At 48.6% G+C, this 26,611-nt stretch overlaps 1 protein-coding gene across 1 annotated transcript; it reads left to right on the top strand.

The window, feature by feature from the left end:
- Positions 1-1,849: 1,849 nt before the first annotated feature.
- LOC122387993 (rhophilin-2-like) lies at positions 1,850-25,203 on the top strand (the record flags this gene model as incomplete). Its single annotated transcript, XM_043378719.1, has 11 exons — positions 1,850-2,125; positions 5,573-5,688; positions 6,053-6,184; positions 6,337-6,412; positions 17,429-17,506; positions 18,528-18,652; positions 22,819-22,995; positions 23,356-23,533; positions 23,938-24,082; positions 24,452-24,583; positions 25,009-25,203. Coding segments are annotated over exons 1-11 (1,420 nt in total), but the record flags the coding sequence as incomplete, so codon positions are not given.
- Between the last annotated feature and the right edge of the window lie 1,408 nt (positions 25,204-26,611).

Raw genomic sequence — 26,611 nt, forward strand, 5'->3', positions numbered from 1 at the left:
CCTGTCGCCGTGATGTCTGGCGTGGCGTAAATGTTCACTGAAGGTCAGAGCCGTCCAGAGGTCAAAGGTCGCCCACAGGTCACGGGTGATGGGCGTCACTGCGTCCAGAGCTGCGGGAATGAGTCATCGGAATCGGCTCTCGATTGGATGTGGGCGCAATAGGAAGGTGATGATCACCTTTAAATGAATGCTTGATAGACGGCTTTATGGCAAACGGCTCACCCGTGACGCCGTCTCGGGCACGGCCACGGAATAGTAGTTTTTGCTGCGTCTAGTGGATGACCTTGCAGTGGACTTCAGGGTCGGGGAAGTCGTCATCACGATGCTACGTTTCAGTCATCATCCGTACTGTGATAGTGCTGAGTTCTCGAATTCTGGCCGCTGTGACCATGAAAATTCCGGCGTAGAGACGGCGCTTCGGCTCATGAGCCGGCCCGCCGCACAGTGTGGCCGAACACCAGTTTAGCGCGAATTTAATCCCAGCGCCGCTCGGATCCACTGGAAATGGTTCTCTGGTTCCAAAACTGACACTTACCCCTCGCCGGACTTATTGGTTTTCAAAATACGCGCCGGCCGAAGGGGGGAGGGGGGTTGGTACGACCCCAGTCGCTGTTTCGCCCCTGATGGTGCTAGAGCCCCGCGGAAAAAAAACGAGCGTGTGCGCCGTTACGAGACGCAGCGACTGGTATCCGATTTTAAGGTCTCAGGCCAGCCTGTGACCTCTGAGGTCAGGTCAAGTGAACTAGGCGCGGATTCATTTTTTATTAATAACTTCGCGAAAAAATGCCGCAGAGCCGCAATTTTGGTATCATCATGTTCGCCTCACTCAGGCGCGTCGAATGGTATACTTTTGTTCGGCTGAAGTTAACTTAAGGTGTTGACCGTGGGTCAAGGTCAGGTCAGAGTCCTCCAGATCACGAAGTTGGTTGAAGGAGGTCATGTTGCATATCATTCGATTCGGCAAGTCTTCCTGAGTCCATTGGTGGCTTTCTCGACTCGCTAGCTCAATTTAATCGGGAGTTATTGACGAAAAACTCTTATTACCCTAGTGACGTCATAAATGACGTCACGTAAGACCAACAATGCATAAGTGAAGCATCGGACCTTGCAAGGAGTGCATGAAATCACGATTTCGTGTGCTTGAGATAGTTTATTAGGCTGGAGCCTGTCCGGCCGCGCCGCCCCCGACCTTGGTCAGGTCACATAGGGCGGCCGACTAGACATGTTCAAAGCTGAGTTGACGGCAAATAGGCAAAAACTGGCAACTGAAACTTGCTCGCTTATGTTCAGAAAGGTGCGGAGAGTTCAGCCATGCCCTATTCGTCATATCCATTTTTATCCATTTTGACATTTTTCAACTTCTTTATTAAATACTATCGTGAGAACGATACACATGCAGGGCTCTTGTTCTAACTCATTAAACTCAAAAACCCTTCATTGAAAAGCTACCATGATAGCAGAAACAGCTTCATCATGAATTGTGCTATCCGGTGATATGCTATTTTCTCATATATCTTCTCGAAACTTCCGTAAAATTTACGTTGAAAACTGGACATATTTATCAGTACCATAGCCCGATTTTAGGAACCGGAGCGTGGGTCTACTTTCGGCAGGGATATAAGTCCTCAAATGGTAAAGTGGCTTAAAAATAAGGTTCTATCCGATAACTTCAGACAATTTCCTACCCACTGATAGGTATAAATAACAGTTTATCGAAAGTCGGGTTTTTGATTAAATTCGCGCTAATCTGGTATTCGGCAAGACCGTGCGCCGGTCGCCAGTTTCCGCGTGACCCCGCGTGGCGGCGCTAGTGTCGCGGAGCCCGGGGCGGTGGATCACTGCCATTCGCGACTGAGTGAAGCGGTCGGGGCCGGCCGGCAGTGCCGGTTCTGTGGTGTGGGCGGGTGTGTGTGCCTGTGTGGTCTGAGGGAGAGTGCAGAGTGGTGACCCGGACCGAGGTCCACCCTCGTGCCGAGAGGTCACATGGGTTAGGAGAGAGGTGGAGAGTGAGGAAGAGCGGACGGAGGAGCTGCTGGTCGGGACTCATCCGGTGATCAGCATGGGACTGTCGCAGAAGGAGCTGCTAGCAGCCGTGGAGCGATCCCAGAACAAGGCCATCAAAAAGGTAAGAATCAACACCTGCGATCATGCACTGGGTTGCCGTCGGTCATTCCCTATAAGTCATATGCCGTTCAATCGTTCCAAAGTTGACGAGCCCTGTAGGGTCTGTCGCGCGTGGTGTGGTGCCTCTCGCTAACTTGAGGCTGTAATCAGGCATAACGTATTGTGTACACATAAACACCTACTAACAGCTACAAGCAACAAAATCCAAGGCTATCCGCCTTCAATACAGCAGCTGAGCAGCTATTTGTTCCCGGTGAATGAGCCTGGCCCGGCCCAGTGGCCGTCCTCCAAGGGCGTTCCAGCGATCCAGCGTGGGCGTTCGCCCGACCGTCTAAAACATGCCGGTCACGATTGTCGGAGAATTCAGCTGATCTTCTGTCGTCAGGTGCTCATGTGAGCTGCTGGCCGATCGAACCGGGCCGGGCCGGGCCCAGGCCATCAGCATTTCAATCGCTAGTTCGTGACAAAAACTGAGTGACGACCGTTTTTGGACGGGTCAGGAGGATAGATGTTAATCGTTTGTCTCGGAGTGGGTAATTGATTGGTGTCTGTTCGTTCCTAGGAATCCTTGATTCCGAGAAAGGGCCAAGGTATTGTGTATCTGCTAGAGAAATTTGAAATTGTTGTTCAGATTATGTGACCCCGACGAATTAAGTATAGTAACACATAAAGATGAGCAATTTTAGAACCACGAAAAAATCTTCCAGCCTACCTATATAGAAAAGTGAAAACGAATAAGATTATGCATAATGCATACCTAATAAAGTACAAGTATCTTCAGCCAAAAAAGTAATAAATCGATAAGTGTTCCAAGGCCGCTGGTCAGATGTTTATAGAACATACCTATACTGTGTCGGAGTAGCGGTCTTCGTTACCTATTTCACATCTAATGTAAGATGATAAACTCAATTGCGTATCGAGCCGCTAACTTCAATAGGCGCACTGATTTCATGATGTTTTCAAAATCTGCTTGTCAGCCCGTTACGGGCAATTCCACAGCTAGTGATATGATCCTTTTTGCACAGCCCGTGGGGCATGCATACTCGTCAGGCGACCTCGCCTAAGCCGCGGGCTGCGGGCGGGCGGGCGCGAGGTCACACTCGGGGCAGAACGGTCAGGGCACCCGACAAGGGAGAGAGCGAGAGAGCGCGCCCGCTGGCCTGACGTGGTAGCGGTGGGAAAAGAGCGCCTCTGGCTCCCATAGCCCGATTGAAGAGCTGCTTTGCATGTTTGAGTTGTTGGTATAATGTATTGGTATAATGTTGATGTTTAGCTGAAGTCGGCATGCACGCGTTCCTAATGCGTGATCACGCGCTGGTCACTCGTCCTTAGTTACATCTTCCCATGTCTCGCAGACACTTGCAGTGCGGCAGCCTTGGAGGGTCGTTCCCTCTGCTGACGCTGCCTTTTATACAGAGAATTTCAGTCGGCAGATCCTCCACACTCCGATGTAGCGTCACCGTCCGACCATTTATACGTCGACTCACCACTCTGAGTCCGGCTGAAACCGCGTGAGATAGAGACCACAATAGATGTCACGTCTCATTCTCAGCTTGTAATTTCCGTCACGTTCATCCGTGCCATCTGTTTCTGCGAGTCATCTCGCAAGACGGACATGAAAACGTGACGTTTATTTCTATTTGGCGTTGGGCGCTATTCAGACTTGTGAATTGATTGGGCCCTCATGAGCAGTGCCGCAAAAATGAAAAAAAAAATAGAAGAGCGATAGGAATTATGATCGTATTGTTCAGACATTTCACGGTTCGATTTAGCATTGTCGGCGCGATTTGCACGTTTGACCGAGGTGCTGCGCAGTCCACAGATCTTTGAGTAATGGGAAAACATTCACATAAGTCAAGTAAATTTATGATCTGCAGCGTTAAACTGGGCTTCGTTTTTTTTTTTTTGTTGTGTGTGCTGTATATGCCTTTCCAGTAAATGTGCAAATGCATATTGTTCGTAAATGGTTCAGGAATTCTACCTATAATTATTAAAACTATAGAACCATTATATGTGGCAAAATTTCACTAAGTTACCTCGGCCTGACCTTTGGCGTTTTTCTACCTAGAACCGTCCTAAACAAGCAAACGTTCGTTTCAATATGTGTGCATTTCCTATACCGTTTTAAGCGAGTACAATTGGTAAACCACGTAGGCAAACCTTCGGTCACAATGAATGCTACAAACTTGTAAGGAAGAGTTTGCTTTTATTTTTGTCCTAAAACTCTGTAGATAAAGATTTCAATATTTATTAGGGATGTCACTCAAGTGTCATTGCAGACCCTCGCGGCGACCACTCGCCATCCAAATGGCAGGGAGCGTAATGGCTTTCCAGCACACAACAATGGATTCAATTTCCCAGCTAAATCAGCTTCACATCAAAACAAAGATGATAAATCAAGCGTTACTTTTAGCATCCTAAGAAACGTCAGCCCTATTGCACAACACCCTTCTTAAAACCACACACAGTTGATTCATCTGTCTCCATACTATGAGCCGATTAACCTCAGTCCGGGAATCAGAGATCCGTCCTCAGCGTTGCACAACGGCAGCGTTTGACAGTGTGACTGTGCAGACTCTCCGCTCACACAGAGGGCCCATTACAGGCCGTGACCCGGCCGGCCCCGTGACCCAGTCGCAGACAGACGCTGCCTGTCATTCACGTGCATGTCTGGGAACTGTTAGCGCCTTGCCGGTAGCTCTGTGCCGATCCCGCTCTGAGTCGTTCAATCGTGACGCTCGTGGTGAGAAACCAGAACATCCTCACAACTGGAAGGTTTGGTCGAGAGGTCTGAAAAGGAAATTATCTCACCTCGATATGAACCCGAATGTCTCTCATCCCATTAGGGAACGGTGTGTGGTCCATGAGCTGCTTGGAGAGTGCGTCTCAGTTACGGGTAATATAATTGTGCCGTCGACAAATTACAGCGAAATGACCGAGCCCATTCGAGGACCGTAATACTTGTAAATTGACCGAACCATTAGCGGTTCGTATTAGCTGTGAGATGGAGAGTGCTACGAATTACGCGACCTTGCTCTCAGTCGGGACGGAACGGTAACCTGTTACGGTCTATAAGACCGGTAGAGTTGACCCCTTTTCACATAACCGGCACTGTGTGGGTTCTGGTTATGTAGGTATTGGGTTGAGAGCAAACTCTATTCGCTGCGCTGTCGATCTCTCTTCCAAGCCAAATTTCAAACCGATTCCGGTCATAACTTTCTTCGTGCGCCATTCGCATAACTCAAATGAGCTTTGTTTACAACCGCATCGAAGAAGAACGCAGTCTGAGGCTATTGTGAAAATCGAGTGTGATTCATTCGGTATGCCCCGGCTGTGCGATTGTTTTTGACAAGTCCTGCGGGACTGCCGCCACGACTTTCGGATTATAGCTGGTTCTGTGCGGCTGCAGTAGCACTGACAATACCGCCCGCCCCGTGTCCTCCTGCAGGGCTCGGACCCAGGAGCCGCCACGTGCCGGGGCAAGCTGCAGTACCGCCGCTCTCGGCTGAATGTCGACATCAACAAACACCTGCTGCTGCGACAGGGCGCCGAGAACCTCCTCAGGTCAGTTGACAGGGAGTCGAGCATCCACTCGGTTCATTCGACAGGGGGTCGAGAGCCGCTTAGGTCAGTCGGTTCATGTAACGGTCGCTCCGACGTTATGTTGGTTTGCTGGTTACGTGCTGGCCGGCTGGATGAAATACCGATCTGATTCACAAGAAATGTTCATATTTTCTTTAATTACAACAAATGCTTCAAAAGCTTTGGATGTGTGACTTTAAACAAGCAATGATTCGGCGTTGAGACGTACCGCACCGTTTGCACCTATTCGCTGGCTACATGTTAGCCATGCTTTTAGCAAGGTCTACCTATAAATCGCTAGATATATGCGTTTTACGGCAAAATGATATGATTTCCGTGCTTTCAGAGCGGCTGAGAACAAGAAGGTTCGCCAGGCGGTATCGCTGGAGCTCAGCTTCCTCAACTCAAACCTGCAGTTTCTCAAGGAGGAGCTATCCGACCTCAACAGCTCCGTGGATGTGTATCAAAATGACGACAGGTTAGTATCGAACAACGATCATCTATAGGTAGCTTCATAAGTAAGGCATTGCATTGCAGATATGATTTTGCATTTTTCTTCCGTTTGTATCTGTGCTGACATTAATCTTCTACGCCTATATTGTGAGGCTCACATTCTGCTCTTTTCTGCAGCAAACTGCAGCACATACCAATGATCCCGTTCGGACTGAAAGAAACCAATCCCATCGACTTTACAGATGCTTTCAAGGTGAGTGTCAAACGTCTAGCACTATTGATGACAGGCTTTGTAACATTTTGAAAGGTCGGACTGTGGTGTGGTGCTTACGCATTACATATATTGATCACAATAAGCCTTTGAACGTGACGCCGTATTTAGAAGTTAGAACGAGGGCCGAACATAAACATATGCTGCTTTGGAAACTTGTTTATTGGAGCTCAGCTGTATTGTTTTCGTTGTTTCCCCTACAAGAAATGGGTTGTGGAAGCAAACAATGAATATACGCAACCCTTCAATTATTCAATACAAGTACGTAACAGGTTATAAGCACCAACTGTAGCCATGCTACCGGAATCACCGGCTAACTTGTTGTATCAATACGTTTTTCATCTTAAGGCCTGGCTACACTATGCGTTTTCTGCGTGCGTTTTTGCGGGTTTGCGTGTTTTGCGTGATATCGTTCTAGAAAAAATAACGATATTACGGTTTTGTGATGTTTTTTACATCAAATTTTAGTTAATATCAGAATTATATTAACTTTTGTATCCAACTAATGGAAAAGTTATATCATTTATGACTTTTTTCTGGAACGATATTACGCAAAAAAACGCAAACTTGCAAAAAACGCACGCAGAAAACGCATAGTGTAGCCAGGCCTTTAGTCTTCAGTTGCGCTCTCGCCAAGGTGCATCAGCCTGGCTAAGTGCAAGGGCTCCGCCACCGGGGGGGGGGGGGACGGGTGGGACATGTCCCCCCCAACCAAAATGTTGGGTGGGACATACTATCTTTTGTCCCCCCCCCAATAATCGGCTCTCCCGCTGGTAGATAAATCGACTCTTGTTCCTGACACCAAATACAGAACATAGGTGCAAAGAATCTCCGAAGAAAAACGTGATTAGAATCTAATTAACCTGTCGTCGATAACTAACAATTGTCGCTGTGCTTTCAGTCTTTTTCTGCTATGGGGCCACGGATTTCAGTTTTTTTTTAGTAGACCATATCGACAGGCGTTTTCGCGTTAGGTATATCAACGTGAGTCTCCTGACGAATGTTCGCAATCACACGTCCCATTCTGATAATGAATCCAGTAGGTATATCCAGTAGGTAATCCAGTAGGTAGGTAGGATCATCAGATAAGATAGACCTATATCATAGACCTATATAGATAGACCTATATCAGATAAGGATCTGCTCCGCTCAATACAGAGATTATTCTTTCGGGTAAACGCGTTCGTTCTTTTAGAGGAAACTTCCATCGGTCAAATAAGAATATCGCAGAACTGTAGGATGAGAGAAGCTGTTTGTTTCCAGTGTTTGAGAGGTTAACCCTCGCCGGCACAGGGGGGGTTGATGCAACCCCTTAAGGTTTTTCGCGAATAACTCGCGTAAAAAGCGGCTGATCACGACGAAACTTTTAGCACCCTCGCATTGATAAATTTTACACCTAACCTGAAAATTTCATGACCCTGACCCAAATGACCTTTGACCTGTGACCTCTGTGATGATGCCCCCCTGGGGTCCGGAAGCGGTGGGGAGTATGTTTTCAAAAAAAAAATATTGTTTAATAAAATTTCGTTCATCGGGGGTGTTTTCTGTCCGAGATGGTTGCCGACCTGCGCCGTGCTCTGGAACGACCTCAGGTGAGTGTTTTCGGCTGGTAGATCCTCAAATGGTTGATTAATGAGTTGATTTTCTTGCTGTTTGATTTCTCTCCTGTTCAAACGTAATTTACACACCCATTTCCAATTGCTGATCGGTCCGTTGGTTTCAAGCTGACCGATTCCTTTCTGCCACCGTTCCTTGCGCCTGGGGCTCGTCACAAACAATATTTATAATGAGGCTGGCTTGTCGCTTGTCAACATATAGTCTTCACTGCCTAGGATGGTATCTGTCTCATAAGGAATTTAGGACACGGATGTCTCCCCAAAGCATATAATTTTGATGCCTCCCTTGAGGACATAACCTGAAGCCACCATCTGATACCTGATAGCTACCCACCATTCTCTCCCTTTCTAATGCCTATCATCCCAAAGATAATCGAGTACATCCCCATTTAATGTCGCCCTCAATGCTGAGATTAGATCTCCCGCTGGTCCTTACACTATATGACGCATACCTCAATCTCCCTCAGATTCACGCTCTTTGTCATACCTCTCTCATCCCACTACAATAAATTTGATCCCGCGTCGACCTCTCAGTCCCTCCCAGCAATTGTTCTAACTCCCTCCAGCGGTACATATCAGGGACAATAAACGCAATTTGTTCAATAGACTCCGTGATTAGTGTAAATTTCATCTAAGCTTACTCTTACCTCCCAACGACTTATCGCGCCCCATTCCAGCATTGGAATCGTGTGTGCTCTTCCTAGCACCTCTTGGGCTCCCTGGCCCAATATCCTCGAACACCTACATCACCTGACCCTGATTACTTGTCTAAAGGTGCAACGCAGGTAGCGATTACATTATTAGCGTTCGTCGATGGATGTGATTGGTTCAATCAATCTCTGCCGGCCCACTCTCTTCGAACACCTACATCATTTGACCCCGATTACTTGTCTAAAGATCGACGCGGGTAGCGTCAGTTATTAGCGTTCCTCAGTGGCTTATGATTGGTCCGTCAACCTCTGCCGCTCACGGCACATCTCTGTTTCCCTACTAAAACCCCGCGGCCGGACGTTGGTTACTGACCCTTGCAGCCCTTCTGTGAGAGACCGTCTTACGCGTTTTCACCTAACGAACCGGTGGACACAATCCTGCTGCCCGGCGACCGCAGTCTCACTGGGCTCATAGACAGGTACCTACTCCGTACTCTCATGCAGTCATGGCACCCGCAAGTGGCGCCTTTGAATCATTGACCGGTGTGACTCGAAGACTCCATGACTGAATCTATCCTACAATTTTATCCGACGCCGTGGAATCCTGTCCTGCAGATGTGTGTTCAAGCGCGTTAGCGTCATGAGTGATACATGCTGCGATCCTTTCCGACGGTGGACTTACCTCACCTCATCCTGGCGGAATTACCCCTTCGCCTCAATCTATCACCTTCGTATTTTGTCACTCACCTTCGGCGGAGTTCTCCCTCGTCCTGTCTCTCTGACTCACCTCTCAGCTTGGGCGTCTTATGGCGTTCTTTGTTCTGATATCTGCCTAACATATTTACTTACTTACTCCGTAACGTGAGACAGTCCAATCCTAGAAGACTTAGACGTATCAACAGAGTCAAAAACACATGAAAGTGTTGCAACATACCTCCTCTTCGGCTAGCATCCATCCTTAGATCTTTTCCTCCTTGTGTAATTCCGGTTTCAATATCTATCGACCACTTCAGAGTCACTCCTTCTGTATCTCCTTACCTGTCTGATCCGTAGATTCCCTTCAGTCCATGTGCGCACCACTGCGCGGTACGAGTCAATTGTTACCCGCGACATGAAAAAAAAATCATTGGATAGAGAAATCTGCGCCGCCAAATACTCAGACCATCTACTACTCCTTTCATCTACACGATATTTACGCCTACCAGCCGAAACGTCTCCACCGCAGCTTGCTATATTCACTCAGTGACGTCATATTCCAGGAAACAGACTGTGTTTACGCTTGTTGATCAGTAATGACGTCATAAGATCGTGTCGTCTGCGGGTTGGTACTTGGTGCATCCTGACTTCTCATCGTCTAACCTTGGACACGCCAACTTTGATCGGAATTTCAACTTGATTATTCTGAGTGTGGCCTGTGATTTAATGAAGTAATTCTCGGTAGTGCCCAATCATTTGTGATCATGAATATTTTATTTGTGGATTGCTGTCTGGCGTCCCTCCCCGCGCTGTCGCAAATTTCTCTGGGGTCGTAAGTATTTGCATCAAGGGAATTCTAAGGTAGTGCGCCGGATTAGTCTCAATTTGGCATTTTGATTTAAAAAAAACAATCCAACTCATGTGATTTCACGTTATCTTACTGAACCAATTTATGAGAGTCAATTTTATAATGCAGGTTTTTATTGACATACTCGACCAGATGATTTATTTAACTTGCAATTCAATTGCAATTGACAATCGACTTGTGGTGTTCTAATTTAAAGAAGCTCGGTTTACCGATTGCTATGTTGTTGAAGGTATACAAATTTTGGCAAATGTGATATCCAATTATTGAGTGGGAACATTAGCAATGAGAAATGGTTATATCAAATCAGGGGGGGGGCTGTAAATTACAATAAGCTAATGGGGAACGAACCATTGGAGAATGGTACTAATTCAAGCTAAATTGATGGCTCGGCAAAGACTGGTGTAATCATCGTTGTATCTGTTCCGTCACCTGACAAAGTTTGTCATGTTCAATGATGCCTTATAAATTTTCAATTCCAGGATGTTAAGTGAAACTGCACTGGTCTGAAACTGTTGTGCTAGCATCCAAGGCCAGATATGAGATCAGTTGTGACTTGAGAGGTCAATGATCATTGACATTGAAATTCCATGTTCAACAGATCATGTCAATAGAAAGGGGTCAAATAACCTTGGATGTTACTGGGAATAATCTGACTCGAATTGATGCATGCTACTGATTTATCATCTGAATTTATTAACTGGCATAATCCACTGGCCAGTGAGTACTCAAGGGTCATGCGACCTTGTTTCTTAACTGACACTTAGGCAAAAATATATTCTTTAAAACAAAATGTTGGTATCAAACCGTAATTTGGGTCCATGAGGTGATCTGCCACAACTTCGTAGGTATCATCTTTGCATTCCTTAATTTTAACGTATCCCTCCGAAACTCTGTAAGTATAGTTGTCAGTGGCTTTTCACGCCGCGCATGACATGAGATTGAATGTCATCCTAGCTTGGGGTGGCAATGATCTTTGACCTTTTGTTGTACATGTTTGTTAGGGAATGACACTAGAAATGTGACTGGGGTGGGTGTAATTTCCTCATAAGTCCCTAGTGCGGCTCAATAATCTAGTATCATCTGACTCAGCCGTGGCCTCTTTCTGTCAATTTCTAAGTTTAGTGATGTGCGCTCAATCATAACACAAGTTATTCTCCATTCCTGCCTTTTAGCCTATAATTGTCTGCTAATCTGATTTGGTGGCATGCCTCACGATGTAGAGTTTGGTTTCAACTGACAAAGGTAGCCAGTTTCTCCCAGAATTAAACCGTAGAGTTGTTCACCAAGATTTGCTAAAATTTGATGATATGCGACTGCTGTCTATTTCTCCCCCTTTTGACCACCCGCAAATTTGTCCGTCTTTTCTACTAAAGTCAGCATGGGTCAATCGTTGAAAGAAGGGTTCGTCCAGCTGTCTTTAACAGATAATTTGTTCTCCCAGCAGGCCCATATCGGTGCATTGTTCGCGGTGCAGCTGAGGGCCGGTGACCAGCGCTCTTTCCGATCCAGCGGCGAGGGACCGGGTCATACCTACTCGTGAGGTTCAACTGTCCTCGCCGTTTGCCTAACTGGGTTGAATTAGCGCGACGGTCACTTTTGCCTGCTGGTTAAATGAGTTATCACGCCTTACTTGAAAGGTTTCGACAAATTGAACGTATTCCAATGCAATGATCACTAAATGTTATTTAGATCATTTGAGAAGGTGCCCTGTGATCAAAAGCCATCTTTGTTTGATTCAGTCATTTGTTTAGCTGTTGAAACGAAGTTGAAACTCAGACCTTTGGTTTGTTGTTGGTCTGAGTCCTTTAAACAAAAGATATTTCATCGAATCTACATATTACAAGATTTGTAAATTAAGCCAACGTGGAGGGTTAGGTGATAAGCATCCTTAAATGCTTGTAATTATGAGCTTAGCGGGGACATGACCTTGTTCCACACCTGACCGGCGACCATTCTCGACTCATCGACTCATCGAGCGTCGACTCATCGACGCTTTTGGCGCCGCCTAGTGGATGTAGTTGTAGGCTACACTGGCTAGGTGGCAGTAGAGTGCTACGCATCTAATTTGTACCAAAACCTTTCATTTATGGGGTCGATCTTTGTAAAGACTGAATTAAAACGTTTTGCTTCGACATCCTCCTCCCTCTTTCTCTCTCTCTCTCTCTCTCTCTCTCTCTCTCTCTCTCTCTCTCTCTCTCTCTCTCTCTCTCTCTCTCTCTCTCTCTCTCTCTCTCTCTCTCTCTCTCTCTCTCTCTCTCTCTCTCTCTCTCTCTCTCTCTCTCTCTCTCTCTCTCTCTCTCTCTCTCTCTCTCTCTCTCTCTCTCTCTCTCTCTCTCTCTCTCTCTCTCTCTCTCTCTCTCTCTCTCTCTCTCTCTCTCTCGCTAACTCACTCTCTCGCTTACTCACCTTCTCGCTCTCTCTCTCTCTCTCTCTCTCTCTCTCTCTCTCTCTCTCTCTCTCTCTCTCTCTCTCTCTCTCTCTCTCTCTCTCTCTCTCTCTCTCTCTCGCTCACTCTCTCTCTCTCACTAGGATCATTCACATTCGCCCTCTCACTCACCCACTCATTTCAGTCAGTCACACGCAATTGCGTGCCGACACGAGGGACCTCTTGCGGCAGTTTAGGGAACCAGCTTGGTCTATTTCACGCTAGGCGGCACTGCTAGTACTGTCAGCTGCATCTGAGCGCTGTCGGAGTTTGCACCGAAGGCATTGGACCTTGAAGGTGGCGCTAGTGGTGCTACCGTTGGTGCGTCAATTGACCTGTTAATTGTTTAAGGTCATGTTTAAGGTCAAGGGTCATACATTTTTCATTTCGCGCGGGCTACAATCGCTCAGTTTTTAGTAAAACTCACGGGGCCCAACATACTCCCAAAATTAATCACAAATTACTTCAAGGAACGGGTGGGCGTGGTCACGTTCACGATCCCGGTGTTAACTAACTTGAGTGGGCTGGAAGTGTAGGCAAATGCTGCCCGGCGGCATAATGCGTGGTGTGACCGTGCACGTTACATGGTTCCTGTCAATTAATTGGGGTCTGCAGACTACTCAGTAATCCGATCTGAACAAAACGGTCCTTATCATACCTGAATGGTGATTAATGGGCGGTGATAATTTCTCGCTTCCCTCCGTAACCAACTCTAGTTGTATACAAACAGGGTGACATTTTCACGTCACATTGAACGGTAACTCGCTTGACGTTTATGATTAATTGTCTCAAATGATGCATCAATTTAACAACCGTAACATTTCTACGTTAATCTTTGATATACCTCGACGGGGGAGCTAGCATCAATATCAGTTAGGTACTGATAATGCTAGGAGAGAAAGGGAATTGATTGACAGGTTACGAACAGCGAAAAATTTAAAACGATTGAAATGGTGATTCAGATTTGTATCAGTTATATGAACGCGAATCACGAAACGACTCAATACTGATTTAATAACAACCCGGAAGGCAATTCAACTTGTTCTGGCGCTGAGCTGCCGAAGGAGCAGAATAATGTTTGACGTTTACAATGTTTACTCTCCCTATCCGAATGTAACTGAACACGTTACGACTTCTTGGGCCGCCTTCGAATCAAACCTTATCCAAATGATGAATCTGCCCCAGGAATGTGGCGATCCTACGCTGACCGTCGATTTATCTCGAATAGTACTTGTAAGAATTAAGAATCGATTGACAGACTTGGAATTAACACTAGATTGACAATGGATTGATACGCTGGCCTACCAAGTTCAAACTAGTTAGATTATGAAACAACTTATGCTGACCTACTAGCTTCGAACAAAAAAAAAATGTATCTGTGATGGTCGCGTCGTGAGGGGTGATCATTGCATTTCCGTTGATTGATGATCAGACGGCCGTGGCGTAGTCTAGTTCAACTCCGGTGAACCTGTGGTGTTGTTAGGCCGGCGTGAGACCGTGTGATCGACGATGACGACTCAATGATAATTACGTTAGCGGTCTCTGTGAATCCGAATCAACAACATATCTGAAGTAACCCTCCCCTTCTTTCCCAGACAGATTGTTAAATTTTCACGCTATATTTACAAACGGACGATACAATACTGGTCATTGTCACCGTTGTAGCGCGATCGAGATATTCAACTCGCCATTCTTGATACAAACTTAACCTTAAACCTAATCCTAACGCCCTAACCGCAAAAATATTTACAAAACATCGCGAATTGAACCGTCATGACGTCATCTGACGTAGTTTGACGCGTCAATAGTGACCAGCGCCCCCAAAGTGACACCATCTGACCTGTACCCCTCCCCTCGAATCCCACACCTCACTGCGGCCGGACCGCGCGCGTGATGGCCGACAGATAGCGCTCCCCCCAACACCAATGTAATGGTGAGCCATTAGCCTACACTGACCATTACTGACCCGCCCCGGCTGTCCCTCTAACCCCTCTGTCTATCCCATAGACAAGGCCGGACCAGTCAGGCCCATTAGCCCCTTCCCGCCTTTACAAACAGACGCACCACTGCCGCGCTGCTCGGTCGGGAGCGGAATGTAGCGACCATCTGCCCTCCCTTCCCTGCCGAATAACACTCCCACGATGTTAAATCCATTACCCTCTAATGGTGGCTCAGGTTAGACCCCAGGGAGTGGCATTTGTAATCCAGATCAGAGACATCCGATGGGTGAATGGAGGGTGAATTGTCCATGACGGGGAGGCAGTCTTGATGAGGCGGACAGATGAGATGACTCACTTGACAGTGTTTGATGATTGCTGTCCACTCCAGTTGAGGTCCGGTGCAGTGATGATCCGATCAGCAGCGAGGCCGCTCCGGCCGAAGCCGGGCGGGGCGGTGTCCCGCGCCGAGTCCCGAGGCGTTCTGTCCCTGGTGGTCGGCCTCCGGTGGTCGGCCTCGGGTCTGTCTGAATCCCCTTCTCCTTCTCCTCTGAGTTTTTGTTCACCTGTGATTTCCGGGCCGGAGGTTCCGGGCGTCGCCGGGCCTCCCCGACCGGGGCAGAAAATTGGCGACATCCCGTCTCGCATCCGGAGTCGAGACTGTCACCCTCCTCCCTCCATTCCGCCGGAAAGCGACGTCATCCTCACTTGCGCGGCTCATCCGTCTCAGCTGTCTCCTGCCGGATGACGTTTTCACACTCGATTTTCGCCGGATGTCGGTCCCTGCCTGTGCCGGACGCGGCGTTTTTCGCACTAGCCAGCACCGGGAGCAGGTGGTTCCGACTGTACCGCGTTTGTCGGTGGCAGCTGCGCCGGCCCGGATGGGTGTGTTGGAACTCCACCCTTCGGCGAGCCTTTGATCTTCGCTTAATGGTGACCGGCCGACGGTCGGGTAATCGTTTGGTCGACCCCCTCCCCACGCCGGCTCAGCGCCGCGGCAGGCAGTGCGATCGTCCTTACGTATAGAGTGTGTGAGATGTCCTTTTTGACGTACGGAGAAAAAAATGTCACAGCTTCCAGCTGTTACACCTCTTTTCCGAGACCATGTTTGGCCGGAATCGCGATTTGGCGTATGTCGGCTCGCATTAGCCGCGCGTTCGCAAGCTTTTCGTGGTTTCAAACGTTCAAACATGTGATTTGATGTTGCTCCCATACATAAGGGTGGGTGTCAAGGTCACCTGAAGGTCAGGTCAGGTCATTGACCTTTGGTGACCTCGGGTGACCTCGGTTCACTTTTTTAGTTTTACATGTTTCTAGGCTAGTTTTTGGAGCTGAATTCGAATTTAGCAACCATTTGAACATTTACGAAGTAGTTTTGGTGCCTTCGTAACATGTTACGAAGCTGTCAGAGGCGGTTGACACGTATTACAAATACCCGTCACAACCCCTACCGGTTGACCTGACCTGACCTGACCCGACCTGGTCTAAATGCTTAAAGACATCATCTATGATCAAAACTAACACGATATTCGTAATCAGCACCCCGGAAAACCACATAGCAGCTACACTTTACGACTTTCTAACAGGTCCCGATTTTCCCGGTTTTCGGGTCATTGACCTGACCTGGAAGGTCACCCGATGACCTAGGACCTTAAAATTGGGTATCATCGGCTTTGTCTCGTGACGGGCAACACGCTCGTTTTTTCCGCGAAGCTCTAGCTCAATCAGGGGCCAAACGCGAGGGGGGTCGTACCAACCCCCCCCCCCCCCCCCTTGTGCCGTCGAAGGACGCAAAATGGCCTGTGCCGGCGAGGGTTAACGCTCGTTCTTATGGTGTGTCGGATTGACCCACCGCTCAGTTTTTCGCAAGTAACTCGCGTAAAAAGTGGTTTATCGTGACGGAACTTTTAGTATTTCCCGAGAATTTTACACATCCTCTGAAAATTTCATGATCCTAACTAACCCCCATGGGCCATGCATGACTTTTGGGTCTGTGTTGGGCCTGTGGCCTATTTCCCCAGACCATGTCAGGCCGAAACATCGATTCGGTGTATGTTAGCGCACATTATCTATAGGCGTTTCCAGACTTGTTATGTCATAAAACCGAGCCAACATGTGAAATGACTGTAGACACATGCATTATGGTAGGTGTCAAGGTCACGTGAATGTCAGGTCAAGGTCATTACCGTTAGATGAATTTGGCTCACTTTTTCGAGTTAGGCATGTTACTAGGAAACTTTTTGGAGATGATGTCGAATTAAGCATCCATTTGAACATTCAGGAGTAGCTTTGGTACCAATGCAACATGTTACGAAGCTGTCTGTGGTGGTTGACACCTACTTTGGCTAGCCGGCGGGACACGCACTTGTTGATCTCATCTAACCTGACCCGACCTTCGCCAAATGCTAAAAATGGATTCAGATTCAACGCAAAACTATGAGCCAGATATCATACAAAATTGAAGTTTATTTTTCAAGTTTTTTTTTCTGTCCGGTGTGTCAATATGATGAAGGTACAATCTAATATTGGGTAATATTGCATGGGTCAGGTGGCCTACCATTTCTCTATTTTTTATTTTATAGTTAAAAAAACATCGTATCAGGGCTATGACGAAAAACAAGTGGCCTAAATTCGATGAGAAAACTGGATTTGGGGGTACCCTAGGTTTAGAGGAGACACTAGGGCGATGGGCGAAGAGCAGACCGTCCCCCCCCCCCAACCAAAAGTCCGTGGCGGAGCCCTTGGCTAAGTGCCTGGTGTTCGTACGGTATCACGTCATGCCTCATTAGATATCGTTACGTTGCAGGAATTCATAGCTGAGCACTACCATGAAGACCCCGAGCCGTATATTGGCGTCATCAAGGATTTCATCGACACCAGGCAGGTGCGTCTCCCCTCAGTCCCATTATGTTCGACATGACATACGTTCCGTCATATAAAGTGAAACTCAAATCGTGTGAGGATGTGGTCGTCATGCTTCGCCCAACGTTGAACACGGCTCATTCAGCTACAGCCTACCTTTCAGCCGAGTGTGTATTGCGGTTCAGCCTACCTTCCAGTACCTTTCAGCCGAGTGTGTATTGCGGCACAGCCTACCTTCCAGCAGACTGTGTAGTGCGGCACAGCCTACCTTTCAGCCGAGTGTGTATTGCGGTACAGCATACCTTTCAGCCGAGTGTGCAGCGCGGTACAGCCTATTTTTGTTTGTTTTGTTGGGTTAGGCCCTTTCGGTCCAATTAGACCATTTCAGAGCCGGGAGGATAATAGGATGTAGGGGGAGACATTGGTCTGGGCAGGCACCCTAGTGAGTCGCCGGGGCTGAGCCCGTCCGAAGGACAGGCCACCCAGCCCCAAGGCACTCACTGCACCCGGCTACGGGGGGCGCTCCCTCGGGAGCAACGGTGCCGCTCCAAGGGAGCAGCCCGCATGTGATAAAGTTGCCTGTCCAGCCCGGAGGGGGTTGCGGCGTGGAGGAGAAGGATTTCAGTATCCTGAGGATAGAAGCACGGAACGGTGGTACAGCCTACCTTTCAGCCGAGTGTGTAGTGCGGTACAGCCTACCTTTCAGTCGAGTGTGTAGTGCGGTACAGACTACCTTCCAGCCGAATGTGTATTGCGGCACAGACTACCTGCTGGTCAAGTATGTATCGCGGCACAGCCTATCTTCCAGTCCGTAGTGTTGTGCGGCACAGCCTACTTTCCTGCAGTGTAGTGCGTCCTACCAACACTTCATTTCAGTTTATATATAACCGCTACACCTATGCCTCTCCTAGAATGCTCGACATTGGCGACCCACTTAAATTGGTCTCATCATACCGTTTCTTAGATTGTAGCCCCATAGGCAATAACGTTAATGCGAGCGACACAATGTAAAAGAAGAATCTAAGTTGGCCATTGTCTTGCAGGCCATGAGGACGCCCCAGCGGAGCAGCACGGGACTGGCGCTGCTGTTTGAGTACTACAACCAGCTCTACTTCATCGAACGGAGATTGTTCCCTCCCGACAGACACCTGGGAGTCTACCTTGAATGGTAAGCGTTCCGCGTTGTTTTATTTACGATAGTGCCTATGGAGCTGTCTACAAATACAGGATAAATAAGTTTTGCCTCAACACGCAAGCATTTCTCTTCCTCGTGTCATCGAATGTTGGCACAAGCGTCTGCTTTAACCATCGCCGGCACAGGCCATTTTGAGTCCTTCGACGGCACAAGGGGGGGTTGGTACGACCCCCCTCGCGTTTGGCCCCTAATCGAGCTAGAGCTTCGCGGAAAAAACGAGCGTGTTGCCCGTCACGAGACGAAGCCGATGATACCCAATTTTAAGGTCCTAGGTCATCGGGTGACCTTCCAGATCAGGTCAATGACCCGAAAACCGGGAAAATCGGGACCTGTTAGAAAGTCGTAAAGTGTGGCTGCTATGTGTTTTTCCGGGGTGCTGATCACGATTATCGTGTTAGTTTTGATCAGAGATGATGTCTTTAAGCATTTAGAGCAGGTCGGGTCAGGTCAGGTCAGGTCAACCGGTAGGGGTTGTGACGGGTATTCGTAATACGTGTCAACCGCCTCGGACAGCTTCGTAACATGTTACGTAGGCACCAAAACTACTTCGTAAATGTTCAAATGGTTGCTAAATTCGAATTCAGCTCCAAAAACTAGCCTAGAAACATGTAAAACTCGAAAAAGTGAACCGAGGTCACCCAAGGTCACCAAAGGTCAATGACCTGACCTGACCCTCAGGTGACCTTGACACCCACCCTAATGCATGGGAGCAACATCAAATCACATGTTTGAACGTTTGAAACCACGAAAAGCTTGCAAACGCGCGGCTAATGCGAGCCGACATGCGCCGAACCGCGATTTCGGCCAAAACATGGTCACAGAAAAGAGGTCACAGGCAGGCGCGTAACCACGAGTCTGAAGTTACTGGGGACCACATGGAGGGCCGCGAAGATCAAACATTATATTTTAGGATCAGCCTTTGTCCGAGTGGGGAGGAGGGGGGGTGGCCACTCCTGCCAGTTTTTTTTTTTTTTTTTTGCTCATGTAAATAAAACCGCGGTGCGCACCGCCGCTTAACTTGGCATAGCTTATGATAGTTACCTCAATTTCGCATCGTGTGAAACTTTTGACTCCTAAGTCACCTAAGGCCCCTCTATAAAACTTTATGACTCTGTCATTCCTACAGTTTACATCCCAGAAGTCTGAAACTCGAGATTTTGCATGAGGAAAATCTGCATGGATAATTCGTATATCTCAAAGTTTTCACATTGGTGACCTAATGTCAGGTCACTTTTGCGACCTCAGTTTTACGATAAGTCAATGAGAGAAAATTGAAATGCTCTTCTTTTGGCCGAAAACACATTCAAACACCGTGACACAGATAAACATGACACACTGAGCCAGAAAATTGCCCTGTGACCCCGTCTATGCCCCCGAGGCCCGAGGTCATCTCAGGTCATGAAACATTTCCAGTAGTTTTTTATCATAACTTGAGCAGAAACACGCTAGAGCGCTAAAAACACCATGAATGTGTTCAGCTCAACAATACCAATCGAATGACAATGCAATATGACCTTTTCCGTGACCTTGACCTGGGGTCAAATTTTCAAGTTCGTGAAAGTTTTATAGTAATATGACTTACCGTAAAACTGGAGTTCAACCTTTGGTGAACTCCAGTGACCTCAGCGGTCACATGATCAAAAATGACATAGGTAATTCTGAAAGATATTGTAGCGAGCTATCTGTTGTTTTTTTACCACGTCTTTCTAGCTTGCTTACTTTCCGAGATAATCTGGTGTGGCCAAAAAAGGCCCCCGGCCCCCCACCATGGCGAAGTTGGCTGAGAGGCCCAAGATTCCTTTACTACTCGAGAGGCTTACCCGGGCGCGGGCTAAACAAAGATTCCATTGTTTTGTCTTCCGTTGACTGCAGCACATATATACTCTTCACGTAACTTTAGAGACAATATTTTGCTATTTAAGCAAAGTGAGAAGGCCATCGGTTTTACTGGGGACGGTCCCCAGTAATCCAAAAGTTACTGGGGACCGGTCCCCAGTGTCCCCAGTGGTGGTTACGCGCCTGGTCACAGGTCAAAGGTCATTGGGGTCAGGGTCATGAAATTTTCAGGGTAGGTGTTAAATTGATCAATGCGAGGGTACTGAAAGTTTCGTCGCGATCGGCCGCTTTTTACGCGAGTTATTCGCGAAAAACCTTAGGGGGGTTGCATCAACCCCCCCCTGTGCCGGCGAGGGTTAACCCTCGCCCATGTAGGGGGGGGGTTGGTGCAACCCCCCCCCCCTGAGGTTTTTCGGAAATAGTGCAAAAACGGCGGCGCGCAGCGCCGCCAAATTTTGGGTACCTTATGGGGCAAACCTTGCGCATCTTTTGATAAAAAAATTGACCGGGTCATGTCAGGTCACGGAGTTATGACGTCACAAAGGGAACAGCCTCCGGCCGGATTTTCACAAACTGAGTGCCAACGCCCGAGGTTTCCTGCCGGTGGTACGGACATCGGTTGATGGATCGTGATGAAACTTCCCATGCATGTTGGGGCAAGTATTGGCTATCATATGGTATAAGAAACTTGACCGGGTCAGGTCAGGTCACGGAGCTATGACGTCACAAGAGGAACAGCGTCCGGTACTATTTTTGAAAAGCGCCCGAACCACTATTTTGCTAATTCTTGTCACCTCAATGGGAATATGCAGCAATATTAGCTTCTATAGGGAGCAAATGGACCTTCCAAATCCAAAAATACAATCAGATTTCAAAAATTTAAATTTTGATTTTTCGAATTTCTGCCGCCGACTGTGACCTTGCCGACTTCCGGCGCTCCCAACGCGCCATTTTTAGAGCTAGGGAAACGAAATACATACCAAACGATAGAGAATTGATCAAGGAACACGATAGTGAAGGTTTCAAGTCGATATCTCCCACCGTTTTGCCGCAATCGCCGCGGAAAGTTGAAAAAAGTCTATTTTTCCGAAAATTTGACCTTTGACCGGTCAAAAGTAGGTCAAATGTTGACCTAGGACCAAAAAATATACCACCAATCGCGAGATCTCGGCGAGAGCAATCCGTTGGTCTTTTCCGCTAAGCTCTACGACGCTCTGTTTTCAAACGCCAAGGGGGGGGGGGTCGCACCAACCCCCCCCCCCCCTGCATGGGCGAAGGTGGCAGATCGCCGTTTACGGGCGAGGGTTAACCCTCGCCCGTATAGGGGGGGGGTCGAACGGACCCCCCCCCATGGTTTTTCGCGAATAACTCGCGTAAAAAGCGGCCGATCGCGACGAAACTTTCAGTACCCTCGCGTTTATCAATTTTACACCTACCCTGAAAATTTCATGACCCTGACCCCAATGACCTTTGACCTGTGACCTACTTTTCGAGACCATGTTTGGCCGGAATCGCGATTCGGCGTATGTCGGCTCGCATTAGCCGCGCGTTTGCAGTCTTTTCGTGGTTTCAAGCGTTCAAACATGTGATATGATGTTGCCCCCATGCATTAGGGGGGGGGGGGGGGGTGCCAAGGTCACCTGAAGGTCAGGTCAGGTCATTGACCTTTGGTGACCTCGGTTCACTTTTTCGAGTTTTACATGTTTTTAGGCCAGTTTTTGGAGCTGAATTCGAATTTAGCAACCATATGAACATTTACGAAGTAGTTTTGGTGCCTTCGTAACATGTTACGAAGCTGTCAGAGGCGGTTGACACCTACTAGGAATACCCGGCAGGACCCCTACTGGTTGACCTGACCTGACCTGACCCGACCTGGAATAAATGCATAAAGACGTCATCTGTGATCAAAACTAACATGATATTCGTGATCAGCGCCCCCAAAAACCCCATAGCAGCCACACTTTACGACGTTCTAACAGGTCCCGATTTTCCCGACTTTTGGGTCATTGACCTGACCTGCAAGATCAACCAATGACCTAGGACCTTAAAATTAGGTATCATCGGCTTCCTCTCGTCACGGGCAACACGCTCGTTTTTTCCGCGAAGCTCTAGCTCGATCAGGGGCGAAACGGCAAGAGGGGGGTCCAACGGACCCCCCCCTTATACGTTCGCGGCTGGAAAAACACCAATACGGGCGAGGGTTAAGTTTGCTGACGTTATCACAGCGAACTGCCTAATATTTGATATTTATTTGTTTATGCGTCCTGTTTATGCCTGTCCGTGACTCTGTCGTCTATCCCTAGGTATGATTCTCTGACGGGCCTGCCCAGCTGCCAGCGGACGATGGCCTTTGAGAAGGCGTCTGTTCTATTCAACATCGCCGCCCTACACAGCCAGCTGGGCGCTAAGGAAGCTCGGACCTGTCAGAAGGGTCTGGACACCACTATCGGCCACTACCTGCGAGCAGCCGGAATATACAGGTGGGTACGACGTTTAGTCGGCACTCGAACTCCAGCTACGGAAATCATTTACCGAACGTGCGCCGGGTAATCGGTTAATTGCCGTTTAGAATGGGTCGTGTCATGTATCATGGCAGTGCATTGCGAAATGGCATGGACTAGTCGCGTTTATAGGTATGCATGAAGTAATGCTAGTGACAGCAATAGAAACGTTACTAGTGGTTCAATCATCATCTGATGTCGAAGTGTGTATTTCTTCTTTTCCGTTCAGAAAAGCCGTTTAAATACCGTTCGATACTCCCAATCGTTGCCTTCTTTTTAGTCTTACACGCTGCTAATCGTGCACCCTAAACTGCTCTCTAACCCTTCCCATTCCCGCAGGTACATTTTGGAGAATTTCTCGAACGCCCCGAGCCGCGACCTGGACCCGGACGTGCTGGAGGTTCTGACGGGCCTGCTGACCGCCCAGGCGGGCGAGTGTCGCCTGGAGCGACTGCTGTTGGAAGAGGAGAGCGCCGAGCTGGCAGCCCGGCTGGAGATGGGCAGGGAGGCCGCTCAGGTGAGAGGGATTGTTAGGACATGGCCAGGCCGCCAGGGAGAGGTTTAAAAAGGTGACGGGGACAGCAGGAGAGCGCAGGAGGAAAGCAGGGACATGGAGACCGCTTGGGCGGATGAATGACTACTCCAAGGGCCGAGGGGGATGAACGGCGGAGCCATGGGGAAGGAAGCTGGGGTGCTCGGTGGTGAGTGGATATAGCTGAACAACTGCGTCGCTATGAGTTTTGGACGACGGTGTATTTATGTATGCCTTCATTTTTAGTTCGTAAAGGTGATAAAGGTGCTCGTAACTGTCTATTTGATTGTCTGTATCTCATCTTTGCCCGTAGGCCCGTATGTTCCAGTCTTCCCCTCTGTCTGTTTGTCCGCCGCTCCCTATACTCTGGTCTTCCTGTCGTCCGCCAGGTGTCTGAGATGTACCGGCGACTGGGGGAGCGGATGACACCGATGTCCGAATCCTCTGAGGAGTCAGTGCCGCCCTCCTGGCAGGACTTGGTCAACATCAAGGCGGTCCACTACTCGGCACTCGCTCACAACCACTTGGCCCTCGGTAAGGGTAGCAATGGCACTCAACGATCGTATTCATGGTCCAAGGCATTGTGCTTTTTGCTTCACTACAGCTAGCGGCCTCGGGCGGCTAGTTTGTGCTGCGGGACAGTATACCTTCAGGCGTAACACTTAGTGACATCTAGCGGCAATTATTTAGTTACGATTCGTGACTACAACTAGAGACATCTATTGGCAGTCGGCTGATCTGTCTTGCGGTACAGTATATATTCAGGCGTAACAAGTGGCGACACCTAGTGGCAAAATATCGTTACGATTCGTACCGTGTTTTCCCTGCCCGATCTTGTGTTCACGTGTTTTCTTTGTTTCATATTTTGTGTTCAACTTTTGTGTCTTCTTTGCAATGCAACAGGACTACTGGACCACCGAGGTCCTCTGAGTGAACAGGACGCCGCGACACTCCGGCACTCCCAGCAGGACGGAGGCACCATTCTGGGGGCGGAACTGACGGCACCGCGCACCGCCGCACAGGCCTTCTATCTCGGTTAGTGCGGATATGAGAGGGGGGACGTGGGTGGATGAAGGCCGCCAACTGCAGTGAGCTCATCGTCCGGTTGAGCAGCAGAGCAGGAAGAGAGGGTTGATGGTAAGGAAGTGCGCTGAGAGAGGAGATGACTCAAGCATTAGCCGGTTGTGAATTGCATGTTTTACATACCTATGTATATTCATTGCGCTTTGGTCGGTACGTTTTAATAGTTTTTCAGCTTCTGTTTTATCACAGCTCTGTTCAACTTGAGGAAACTTCTTGTAAAGGGCTCATTACTGACGATAAAATCACATATCCATGGTGCCGGAATTACGCATGTATATTTTCAGCGTCTCTAAGCGTATCCCGCTGATGCCGCATTCCACCCTCATTGCCTCACTCACAGCCCTCTCACGCCGTGTGCCACCCCCGCCCCTTCCCAGGCCGGTGCCACCTCCGCGAGGCGATCACCCAGCACGAGGAGGCACTGCGGCTCTACCGCATGTCCCGCGGCCTGAAGAAGCAGGAGAGCCTGCTGCACGTGCTGAGGGTGGCACTGGAGCTGGCAGCTGAGAGACAGGCGGTGACACAGCGAGAGGACGACTTCGATCTGCCCGTCGAGCCGCCGGCCATCTCTGGTGGGTGCCGGGGATGAAGGGACGGAGATGTAGCGGGGTGTCGGGCTACTGATCAGTGTGTGTTGCGAGGCTGGTCATTCTCTGGCGGGCACATAGACTGCTACACACAGTACAGCGGCATGGGTCACAGGGTTGGTGGGCATTCACGGTGGGATATTAAAAGGTTGCCTGATGTTTCTCTCTGCCTACGCTCCCTTCTGTTATATTCTAACGAAATCTCAAAAATGTCTATCAATCAATGTTCCAGCGAAATCTCACAATTGTGCGTCTATTGTTCTTAAGTTATCCCCTGAGTTGAGGGTGCCTCCTCCCACTGGATATAACTCATTCACGCTCTCACCATTAATTCTTCATTCACACGGCCACTCATTCATTCTTCCATGCATCGTAAAAATATTTCAGGTGGCAAACCTGTCCCTCCCCCGTTTTCCTACAATCCCCCAGTGGTACCCAGGTTCAGACTAATCAAACTATACGCGTAATTAAAAAAAAAACAGTTTGAAGACAGGAACTTCCGTTTACGTATCAGTGCATACAATGGATTTCAAATGGGTCATTGTTTTAATTTCGTAAGGTTTGTTCCTTCACTATGCTCCGTAAATCAGGCGAAAACTTCGTTACACTCATAATACACGAATAGAATATACGAACCACCTCATGCTTCGGCACTCGAGTTGAGTTGACCATGCCCAATGCCTACACAAAGAAAGGGAAAACGTCTCCGGCCCGCAGCCCCGAGACCAGGGCTCGCAGGAGACTCCTTAGTCCGGCTTTCCACGGGGGACTCATTAAATTTTGAAACCGGGTTGGGTTACTAAGGTCCGTCCGTGATACTAATGACCGCATCTCGCACCAGCCATAGTTCAGGGTTTCCGGGCCAAACCGGCGATCTAAACGGGTTAGCCTACGTCGGCTATCTATCAAGACGACACTCGTCTTCCACACACGCAGGTCCTCTCGGGGACATCCTGCACTCGGCATCCATCATCGACTACCAGCACATAGGTGCCCAGAGCCCTATCTATCCGTGGCTGGTAGTTAAACTGTCGTCACAGACCTATTCGAAAGGACCAGAGCATGGCCGGAGCTACTCGACTGACTGCGGGTGGCCAGCACCGTCTGACTGCGATCACCCGACTCGAATACTCGGTATCTAATGTTTACCCCCGTCCTGCGGCATTACACGTTTCTTCGCGGGGCATTACTCATCCGGCGGCATACGATCCCTCGCTAGAACGCCTGGGGTCCTAACCACCTCCGAAACTATCTACGTCGCTCTTCAAATGACGTCCTGCGCCGCTCACTTGAGGGACCGATAGCGGACCTACCTAACGTTTTGAAACCGGGCTGGGTAACTAAGGTCCGTCCGTGATACTAATGACCGCATCTCGCTCCAGCCATAGCTCAG

Source organism: Amphibalanus amphitrite, unplaced genomic scaffold, assembly GCF_019059575.1.
Source record: "Amphibalanus amphitrite isolate SeventyFive unplaced genomic scaffold, NRLGWU_Aamphi_draft 000305F_arrow, whole genome shotgun sequence".
NCBI lineage: Eukaryota > Metazoa > Arthropoda > Thecostraca > Balanomorpha > Balanidae > Amphibalanus > Amphibalanus amphitrite.